At 33.1% G+C, this 11791-nt stretch overlaps 1 protein-coding gene across 1 annotated transcript; it reads left to right on the top strand.

The window, feature by feature from the left end:
• The first annotated feature begins 110 nt into the window (after positions 1-110).
• On the top strand, positions 111-10762 carry LOC129221561 (RING-box protein 1A). The gene is made up of 7 exons (XM_054856056.1): positions 111-255; positions 343-457; positions 5339-5366; positions 5447-5497; positions 5588-5658; positions 10398-10483; positions 10607-10762. The coding sequence occupies exons 2-7, from the start codon at positions 356-358 to the stop codon at positions 10617-10619; spliced, it is 351 nt and encodes a 116-aa protein (XP_054712031.1). The 5' UTR covers positions 111-255; positions 343-355; the 3' UTR covers positions 10620-10762.
• The last annotated feature ends 1029 nt before the right edge of the window (positions 10763-11791 follow it).

Below are 11791 nucleotides of genomic sequence, written 5' to 3'. Positions count from 1 at the left end.
GAGAAAATGTTATCTACATCAAATAACAAAAGAAAAAACTGACCAAATAATTTTTCCACTATCAGATGAAAACAAACAAAATATGCATTCATATTATCGATTATGTCAATGCTAGCAGTACATTGATTTTTTTTCATTAACTATTAATTTTTATTTCCTTTTGTGGCAGTGATATAAATTTCATATTTCTTTGCTTTGCTTTTCGATCCGTGCCTGAAACAAATTTAATTGTTTAAAATTGCGTTTAATTTACAGGCATGTATTTTTTTAATTTTAAAAAGCATTGGGTGTGAATTGAATTTTGGTGTAGTGCTTCAATATTTTCTTTTTTGTATGTTTTAGTTAAACCTAGCTGATGGCCGCAATGGAAGTAGACGACGAAATTGACAATGATGCTTCCGAATTATCATCGGCCAGCACTTCTCGCGCTGACAAAAAACGTTTTGAAGTGAAAAAGGTATTTAATTCCTTCCATTGTGTGTGGATATTAATTTAAATGTATCGTAACGATATGCCTCCGTTTAATTCTTGGCTCATTAACAAACTCTGCAAACTGATATAATGAATGGATTTTTATTGTATCATTGAAAATCTCGAGTTATCTCCAAATCCCCCCCCCACAACCCCCTTGGATACGCCAATGCTTAGTCCCTCGCAGACACAGATTGTTTCTTAGTTGGGAGAGACAGTCCCAACTAAACCCTCCTCCAATTTTCGAAGACAAAACGTCATAAATTTCAGCTAATGAAGATTTCTGCCGCATTCCGCCGATGGCATGTAATTGTATTAGCATCTTATTTTTTAGCATTTCTCGGTCCCAATTTTACAATTAATGCAATGTTGGTTAATCCTACAGACTTCTTTTTGGTTTTTAATTTGCACTGCAGACTGCTAAAGAAAATTCTGCTACCAAGTTGCTTGGTAGTGAAAATTCAGGAAACCTACTGACCGTTAACATAAAGGAATTATTTGTTGTTACAATCAAAGTTAAGACTGAAAAATGCTAAAAGCAGCTGCAGCAACTTTTAACAGCCAGAGCTGTCAGATGACCATGTCAGCCTAGTCAATAGCAACCAGATCAACAATGGCCCTTTTTAGCTCTGAGCGGCCCTGTTAATCTATGTACTGTTAAAACCTTTTTAGGGGTCTGGCCAGAGGAAATTTGGGTCTGTTAACGGACCCTTCACAAAAATCCAATCAACCAAAACAGACCTCTCACATTTTTTTTTTTTGCAAAAATTCATTTATCACAAAATTGATTTTTCGCAAAAACCCCCTCAGCTTTTCCTGTTTATATGTTCCTATCTTTATGGGTCTACCAGGTGAATCTGGTACCGTTAAGATTCAGAATATCCAGAGAAAGCCATTCAGCTCTGTCTTGGCCCTCTCTAAGCCTTAAGCAGTGGCATCACTTCGGGGGAGGGTCACCTGTTTGGGGGATGACACCCAAAGTGGAATTGCTAGTTTTTAGAAAGCTAAAATGCATTTTTAGGACTGAAAATTCTAAGTGTTCGTGGGGGACACTGAGAATTTTTTTATTGAACGAAAGATTTCCAAACAGTAGGGAAAGAAGACTTGCTCGACAAATCATTCACATATAAAGTGGAATTTTGGGGAAGATTCCCCAAAATCTAAATCGTACCAAATAACCGTGGATACTTTTGGCAGATGAAAAATTAAAGTTATGGTCGCAGGACCAACAATGTTGGAGGAACGTTTAAAATCCTGTGTTTTAACATAATTTTTATGTTCTTTCATATGGAATTTGAGAGCACGTCTAGTCTGTCTTATGTATGCCAATCCGCATTGACAAGAAATACTATAAATCCCCTATCTGTTGTGATGTTGTTTTTATCTATTGTGATGTTTGTGAGATGTTTGAGTTAGGAAAAATTCAGTTTATTAATTGGAGTAAATGTGTCAGAAAATTGAAATTTTTTAGGATTTTAGCGATTTGATTAAAAAAAAGAGTAAAACAACAAAGTATTTCATGACTCTGTTCCGAGACTGTTCGATTATCATTAGTTGAATTAATTAGTTTCCTGTAAATGATATCTATGATATCAATTGAAAAATCCCACTCCCCTGCTATGATTTTTAAAAAATTCAATTCTGAGGAAAGTAAAACAGAATTTACAATTGGCTAAAGCCCAGAAAATAAAAGTTTTAAAAGAGGCTAATTTTTGTTGCAGGAGATGACCAGATAACTTATGAGGGGGAAGAGTGACTGCAAAGGGTTTGGGGAAAACAGTAATAATAAAAATATTGCCAAGACCAGTGATAGAAACATCCAAGAAAGAGAGATGATTGCAAGATTCCACTTCCACAGTAAATTGGATATGTGTGTCTATAGATTTAAGGACAGATAACAGGTGATCTAGGTCGCGGAGAGACATGTCCAAAAGAATAAAAACATCTCCACATACCCGACATAAAAATAAAATTGTAAAATGGGGGGCTAATTAATTTAAGTTTGAAGTAGTGCATGTAAATATCGCTTAAAATTGGACTCAAAGGGTTGCTCATCAAGAGACCTTGATCATACAGAAAAAATTGTTGAAAATAAAAGTATCTTGTTCTAAGTAAGAACAAACTAAATTAAACAATTCATCAATCTCAAAGCACGAAAAGTGATGTTCTAACCTTCTTAATTTAAGACAGTCTAATACCCCTTTCACAAATACTTTAGTAAAAAGTGATTTGCCATTGAAGGAGACCATAATGCGATTGCCCAACAGGAAACTACAAAGTTTGGCAACAAACTCTAAAGAGTTTCTGACAGTAAAATAATTACTGGCAAGAAGAGGTGAAAAAACAGATACCAAAAATTTAGCTAGTTTGTAAGAAGCAGTTTCAATGTTGGAAACTATAGGACAGAGAGGAATCTGTGGTTTGTGAACTTTAGGTAATGCGAAGAATCGAGCAGATCGTGCGATGGACGGTATTAAACGTTTCTTGTGAGTAGCAGGAATTAACATGAAAGACTTGACAGTATTGCTGATGGCTTTTCATTGTTTAGCAATTAGATCTTTTTATTTGTTGATATGGACTGTTTGTATTTAAATCCTGGCATTTATTAACATAATCATTTTTACATGAAATACACTGCCAGCTCAGTCAATTCCAGCTGAGGACTGCAGTTTCATGCTTATTAGCACTCATCAGCCCGGCATAGGAGTGACTGAGCTGAACCTAAAAAACCTCTTAAGGAAGCCTAGAGTGCCAAACAAATTGGTAGCTAATATAAGAATTAGCACTGACCAGGAGGACTGGTCAGTGGCTGGAGAACTTCCACCTCCAGCTCAGTCACTCCTATGCCGGGCTGATGAGTGCTAATAAGCACGAAACTGCAGTCCTCGGCTGGAATTGACTGAGTTGACGGTGTATTTCATGTATTTTTGCCTTAGCCCTAGCTATAGGGCAGTAACCTACTGAATAATCATTTTTGTTCAAAACCACATGTTGACTCCCCTTATCAGCATTAGTAATTGTTAAGTTCGGATTTCAGCACAAAACATTTACATGACATTTGATATTATTAAGTGAAGGATTATTTTGAAGCTTAAACTGTTGAAAATAAGATGTCGAATAGAATCTTTCTATGTAGAAGTTAAGAGTACTAAATTTCATGGTCTTTCTGATAGGAGCAATTAAAAGGGAACTACGGTTTGGAATGAACTACAAAATTATTATTAAATTTCAATTAATTGATATGAGCAGAATTTAAGAGGACAACTGAGAGATTGAGAACAGAACTTTTGTTCACTTTTAGTAAAACATGAACAGGAAAAATTATGCATCCTAGACATTGAAGAAACTTTACAAAGCAGCAAAAGTTTTTTTATTAAGGACAGATTAATCTTGTCTAAATGAAATGTCGGATGGAATTAGGGATTACAAAACCTGTGAAGGTCCGGCATAATAAAATGTAGAATAAAAAAAAATGGAAAAATTGAAAAAAAACCTACAACAAAAGCCCGTTGAAGCTAAGCATGTGTAAAAAAAGCAGTCAAAACTTTGTACAGTCATTTTTTTTTTTTTTTTGAGCAATCACGACTGCTTATTGCTTTTATTTGACTGTTTTGACGTCCTATCATTTTATTTTCTCGCCAGCACCCTCTGCAGCATCACCGTCGACCGGATCCTCACGATGCTACTCCTCTAGCGAAAACAGTCTCCAGGTTGCGTCCATATCCTACACTTACATGCGTACATACATACACACACATACATACATCTACACACACATACACACACTCATGCCTACACACACATACACATCCCCCCCCCTCCACACACAAACACTCATACACACAACTACCCATACACTCATACCTGCACACAGACACAAGACACAAACACACATGCCTACACACACACATACCCCCTAACACAAACACACATACCCCCCACACACAATCACACATATCCCCGACACACACACACACAAATACACACGCCTACATACACACACTCGTGATTGTGAAAAACATAATTTGAATTCAAGACGACAAAATTCAAATGATTTTTTTTCTTTGATTTTTCCAAAACTTACCCTTAAAATAGCTATCAAGTTTCCTTTTCAGCTTTTCTTTTCATGTTCTTCGTCAATGTCTCTTTTCAACGAAGTCCTTTTGAAACAGATTCGAAAGGTCAAAATTCAAATTATTATTATTTTATTTTTTAAATCTTTTTAAAAGCTTTTATTTGTACATGTCCGAGCTTGAAAACAATACTGACACAACTCAAAAAAGCAACTTTTTCAGAGGAGAACATTTTTTTAAATTGTCGCAATTTGTAATTTATTGTTTTGTTCATAACAATTCCTAATTATTGTATTGCCCCTTAAGAATGGTTATACTATTTTTTTTATTTCATGCAGTTTTTATGCTAGCCATTTAAGCTTCCTAGAAATTTTAATCGAACTTTGGTCAAATTAGGATTTAATCAATTATCTACCGGCAACTTTGCTAACTAAGACTTGTGTCTTTATTCCATGTAAAAGATCAATTTTTTAAAGTGTTATCAATTAAAAATCTCATTTTCGGTATTTTTTGAGTTATATCACCAAGCGACGAAGTGTACATGTCATCATGATATTTATTCGTTTCAAAACACTTTTTTGTACTAAGTGCTCGACTGCTTCTTTTACAAAATTTGAAATGTTTCTTTCTCCAGTGAAGTCAACATTGTTACGGTGTTGGTACTATGTAAGCCTTTAATCCTCAGGGCGAATTGTGAAGCACTCTATATTCAAGATACTTTATAAATTCTGCGTGTATGAGTTTTTTTCATATATATTTTCTTAACTAATTAAATTTTATCATTTTATTTACAGTGGAATGCTGTGGCCTTATGGGCTTGGGGTGAGTTTTAACCATAATTTGTCTTTTTCAACTATTTTATTTATAGTTATTGTCTAATTTATTGATATTGTTTCATTTAGATATTGTTGTTGACAATTGCGCCATTTGTCGAAATCATATTATGGATTTATGTAAGTTCAAGCTTGTGTATTTCATCTTCAGATTGCATGAAGTTCTTTTCAATATATAGACTTCTAATTGTTATTCTTTATTCGTTTCAGGCATAGAATGTCAAGCAAATCAAGCTTCTGCAACAAGTGAAGAATGTACTGTTGCATGGGGTGTTTGTAATGTAAGTACCAAACAATTAAAGAAAAAAAATTAAATGCTGCATAAATATTATTTTGTTTGCCAATTTAAACTTATTGCTGCAATTTTCTGTCACTTTTGAACTGTTTTAATTTGCATTAATTTAGCTAACTCTTTTGCAAATCAAAATAGTACAGTGGTTCCCCCAAGCCATGAAGTTGTTAATTCGAAACAAAAATGGAGGGCAGACTAAGTTGTCCCTTAGCATGTAAATTGTAATTCAACTATCAGTTTATTTGGTTGTTTTTTTTTCCAACTATAATTCACTCAAATGAATAAATAATTGTATGTATAGATTTTTCTTAATATTTTCATACCTGCCAACCCTTCCGGATTTCCCGGAAGTTTTACGGATTTTTATGTCCTTTTCCGTTTTTCCGGTTATGAGCAAAATCTTCCGGATTTTTCACGTTTTGTAGGAAAAATAATTGTCTCTCCAATTTTGGCGCTAACGATACTTTTGTGGAACGCGGCACCGCGTTTTAGGCCAAGTAACCAAAGAAAGGTTGCTGAAGAGAATGGCACGAGAAGAAGCGAGGCAAGATTATGACGTCACTGAGTGATACAGCGCATGACTTCATCGGGATCCAATCAAAGCAAGCGTCGCGGCGTGCAACTAGGGGCACAATTTCGGCGCCAATTATCTTCTCATTCTCTCAATTCGAGCTGTTTTTGCTTCGTTCTTTTTTTAAGATGAGTAACAAATGTTATTTCCAAACTTTTAAAGAAAGCAATAAAAGTAATATTTACTAAACGAAAGTAATTTCAATTGATATGAAATTCATAACTAATATATTGTTAAATGTAAAGAGGGTAGGTTTCCTGTTTGATTTTATTTTACGTTAAAATCTTGTGGATAAAAATAAAAAAATCTTCCGGATTTTTTTTTCTCGGAGGTTGGCAGGTATGTATTTTATTCATTGTAAATCACACATGTATAAGTAAAAGTTACTGTTTAGAAAAAAAATAAGCAAATATTTTCACGTTTTAAACAAGATTTAAGGGGGTAGTTTTCTATTTGCTAAAGGTGCTTTTATTTTTTTTAAAGAGAACTTTATAGTTACTTAATCTTCATATATATTCAAATGTAAGTAAAAGGTTGTCAATTTTTGTAAACACATTACAGTAAAGTATTGGGAGTTCAACTGTCCATTACTTTAACAAACTAACTGTTAGCTGAGTTGCTAGCTGTTAAAAATAGCTAAAATTAGTGAATTCCCTGGTAAAGGTAAGTCAGAATAAATTGCTTCTGTGTAGTTGCATGGAGTCTTTAGAGTCAGATAATTTTTCTGCAAATCAGTTGGACTTTTCTGCTTTGCTCACAAAATTTCTTTAAACTAAAATCGAAGGTTATATTATTTTTGCCACAAGGTAATAACTTGCCTTATTTTATTTTTTGATGATGTCACATCGTGCAGCATAACGTAATAGATATGATTCTCCTGTTTGTTTACCTCCTCCCCTGCTTGGGTTAAAAATTTCTAGAACAATAATTACAAAATGTTACTCCTGTTAATATACTTATCAATGTCACTTAATATATTAAAGTTAGCTTCTTAATTTCATTCAATATTTATTTCTAGATTGCTTAATAATGAAATCTTAAACTAATTTTTCTGAATATGATTGCAACAAAATTACATGCTTTAAATAAAATTTTCTTTTTAGCAGCATTAAATATAATTTTAGCGGGTTGGCATTGCAATCCCTAGTCCCATTCCCTCAGTATGGAAGCTTTGAGAGCATCCAAGCTTTTGTGCTGCTTAGCATTTAATTTATACTCTAAAATCTCCCTAATGCTATAATGTCTAAAGGATTTATATCTAACTAGTGGTACCCGCATGGCTTTGCCCGTAATAGAAAAATTAAAAGGTCTTTTGGTTCGCCTGTATATTTACAAATAATGTATGGTGAATTTTCTCGCCATTGGCTTGTACCCATGTTACGGTTCCACGTTATGATAATTTCATATCTCGCCAATTGGCTTGTGCCCATGTTACAGTTCCACATTATGATAATTTCATAATTTACTCGTCCATCTTATGATAGTTTTGTTCTTAAAATTGGAATAGAAAAAAAACCACATCAAATTTTCGAAAAATCGCTTCGAGGTGCACACCCCCCATGCTACAAACTAACTTTATGCCAAATTTCATGAAAATCGGCCGAAGGGTGTAGGCGCTACGCACGTCACAGACATCCTCCTGACAGAATTTCAGCTTTATTATTAGGAAAGAAAAGATGATTGTGGCCAATCTTCTTGCTAGATAAATGTCGAGAAATTGGCATGCAGCCATTCCCGAGTTGTTTTGGATCGGTGGGACGATGCAAAACCTTGCTAAATTCTTTTTGGAATACAATCTGTCAGCATGTGGTAATAAATATGTAGCCAATGCTTCCTGTTTGTAATATTCAGCATTGGTTTTTATTCCTTTATTGAGGAATTTCAGAAGCAGTTTTTCTTTGTGGGACACTTCAACCCAAACCATAACAGAATTCTTGTTTTTAAAGCATTTAACAGTTCGAAGATTTTCAGGTATATTCTGGAAGGTTGCAGAACATACAACATCATTTTTAGCATTATAACTTTGCTCTGTACAAAAAAGCTTCACATCTGAGAAAATTATTTCGTTAACACTTTTGCTACCGTAGCGATTCAGCAATTCCTTACATCTTAGTAACTTTTTCCCTATTTGTGCAGTAGTCAAACCTTGAACTTTTCTTTTCCCATAAGGGCGAAAATCCAGGTCTTCATTTATGACCAGTTGCATAGTTCTAGGACACACATTCTCTTCTGCAGTGCAGCGATTTTATTTGCAGGACGTTGTGAATTTCTTCGTATCTTTTCAGGGATTCTTTTGATACGTTCATTTGTACGGACAGTACGTGGATGACCGTACTTTGGTCCATTTATACAGCTATTATTCTCCAATAGTTATATAAAGTTCTTTTAAAACTAACGCATTTTAATTGCTTAAGTATTTTACCTGCAGAAAATCCGCAATCAAGAAGCTGTTTAACCATTAACCTTTTGGCTTCCATCTTTAAAAATATTCTAAATTTTTTGCTTAAACTAAAATTGTCTGCTTCTACAAAAAGTTGCCAATCACAGAAAAAAATTGAGTAATTGTTTTTATACAAACTATTAATGAACGATAAATAACTTATTTTTTGAAGTGTTACAATATTTATTAACCATCCTGTAGAAATTCCTTTATTGCCCAGCCCTACTGTACACTTTTGCTGCAATGCAGTTCTGTTCTTCCTTATGGATTCTGTGTCAGACTGCTAAATGCTTTACTAACTTCAGATAGTCAGACCGTGATAAATATATTTTACGTTTTTAACTACTGTATTTTCCTGGATATAATCTGCAGATCATCTGTTAAAGTCTAAAATTAATGTGGTGGCTGATTATACGCTGCTGGGGATTATCTGGAATTTTTTTTCTCAACAACAATGCATTGTTTAAAAAAAATTAAAAATACTCTAATAAGCTTAACCTCTATTTTCCAGTAAAAAACAGGAATATCTTACCACATTTATTTTACTAAAAACAAGCATTTCAAAACACAGGGGGGAAATATAATTTATACATCTCCAATCAGAAACATTGTTTTTTTTCTTAAAGGTTTTTGTATTTGCGGTTTTTATAAAAATTTCGTTTTTACAATTACTGTTTTTCTGTTTGCATTCTGAATGAATGGCATTAAAAATTTGCTTTTCAATTTCTTGTCGCCTTACGTTAGTTTTTTGAATGCAAGTGCTAATTTTCCTGAGATCGATCACAAATGCTCAATCTAAGCAGTCAGTCTTTTACTGTTACCATTAATTAACAGTCAGACAGTGAAATTGTACCAGAATTTGTCTTGTTTCTTTAGTGTTCATTTAAAAGGGTTGGACTAAGTCCGGAGAGTGTTTTTTAAAGTTCTTTTTTCCGAGGGGAAATTTGTCCCTTTCGGGAAATTAAGGTCTGCTGCTTTGAATGTTTCTGCTTACATATCACACAGCCAAGATATGTCTATTCTTCAAAGTATTATTATTGTTATGACATAAATGCTCTTTTTTAAAAAATGGGGAGATTTTTTGGAAACTATCTTCTGCTTCCGGCAAATATATTAGAAACTTTTTCTCAACTATCAACTACAGTTGGCTCCCTGTTTAACGATTCTATTCATCGACTTTCTCTATTTAATGACAGCTTTTCATGGCCCCAGATGCTCCACTTTAGTTTTAAAAGCATTCTATTTAAGAATGATTTTTCGTGGTCCCTTGAAAGTCGTTAAATCGAGAGCCAACTGTATTTTTAGTCACAAAACTCGGTAGTTTTGAGATAGTAATTTTTAAAATATGATCTCAGCAATTCCTTGCCCATGCTCCCATCAAATGCCACTCATATTTGAAATAGTAGACATTGGAAAAATTCTTTATTAAGTAGTGATGTGAAAAAATTAATGGTACATAATTTTAATGTTCTGTAATTAATTTTCAAAAGTTTGCTACAAAACAGTTTTTTACGACAATAAATGGTAAGTTTTTCTATTTAAGGATGTTGTTTGCTAACTGGACACATTACCTGGATTTTCAATTATCCGCATTGCCTATAGTCTGCGTTAGTCCTTATAAACTCGATTGTACTGTAATAGTTTGTAAGATACTTATAATATTAGCAACATATTGGTATTTTTATAAGATCTCATTTCAATATATTTATTTTTTTAGCATGCGTTTCATTTCCATTGTATTTCTCGATGGTTGAAAACAAGGCAAGTTTGTCCACTAGATAACCGTGAATGGGAATTTCAAAAGTAAGTAACGTGATGTTTGAATATTTATAATTTATTTAAATTAATAACAATTATAATACATAATTACATGTATATATTTAAATTATCTTTTATTCAAGTATTAATGCAACATTTTTGTTTCAGATATGGTCACTGATGTCTTAAGAATTTTACAATTTTTAGTTGCCTTTTCATCTCAGTGTAATGTATTTTGTTTTATGTAAATTGCTTATTAAAATAAAAATTCTCCTTTTATAATTTTTGTAGTTATTTACTTAATGGCTATAGCTTCTGAGAATATTAAAAATACTAAAACTCAAGTGGCAGTTTTATTCGATTGTTATTTTAATTGTATTACAGAAATCCATTAACAACAAAATTTTCGTTTCAACAAAATAAATTTTAAGTGCGGTTACATTGCTTGAGTTCCATTGCAACGAAATACCTGTTACCACAAACAAAATTTGTGGTCTTCTAAAGTTCGTTATTATTGTAGGAATTCCTTGTATATACATTTTATATGTTGTAATGGAATTCAAGCAGTTTAATGAGTTAAATTGGAACTGAAAAATTGTTTCGCCGAAACTGATATTTTGTTCTAACAGAATTTTACTGTATGTGTAAAAATTTATACAGTGAAACTTCGATGATCCAATGGGAATTTTTATTCCTGTCTAACTGAATGGAGAATAAATGTTTTTTGTGTTCATCGAGTCAAAATATTTATTAAGCAGAATTCTATTTAAGAACCATCGTCAGATTTTCCTTGCTAATGTAACTCCATGAATCGAATTTTTTCCCCCCACATAGCATAGTCCAAAAAAAAAGAAAGAAAGAAAAGGAAACTGCCATTGCATTGAAAGATGTCTGTCCAAAGTGAATATAATAATTCTCAGGCATAAATTTACAGAATGAGTGGAGCTTTTCGTGAAAGAAAATGAACATCCTTCAAACACAAATGTTAGATTTTATTGCAATGATGACAGAATTTTACTCGGAGTACCTTACTATAAAATAGCGAGAACGATTCTGGGGATGATGAGAGTGAAGAATTACAGCCAAAAATTATCTTCTATACAAGATGCAAGAATAGCAGCAGATGTATTGCCCGTTATGTATGGGCCCTTCAAACTCATTTGTTTTGGTTTTAACTCCTTTTTTAGTTCAAGACTACATGCTTTTCCTCTATGACTAACTAAAAATACTTGAATCGATAACTTAGTCACAAGGGCAAAGGTATAAGGACAATTTTGAAGTAGTAATTTTGTATATTTTTTTCATAAAGATGTGATTTACAATTTGATCATAGAAGTCGTAAATGTTGCAGGT

Source organism: Uloborus diversus, chromosome 4 (assembly GCF_026930045.1).
Source record: "Uloborus diversus isolate 005 chromosome 4, Udiv.v.3.1, whole genome shotgun sequence".
NCBI classification, from domain to species: Eukaryota; Metazoa; Arthropoda; class Arachnida; order Araneae; family Uloboridae; genus Uloborus; species Uloborus diversus.
This window is presented reverse-complemented; position numbering and strand designations above follow the sequence as displayed.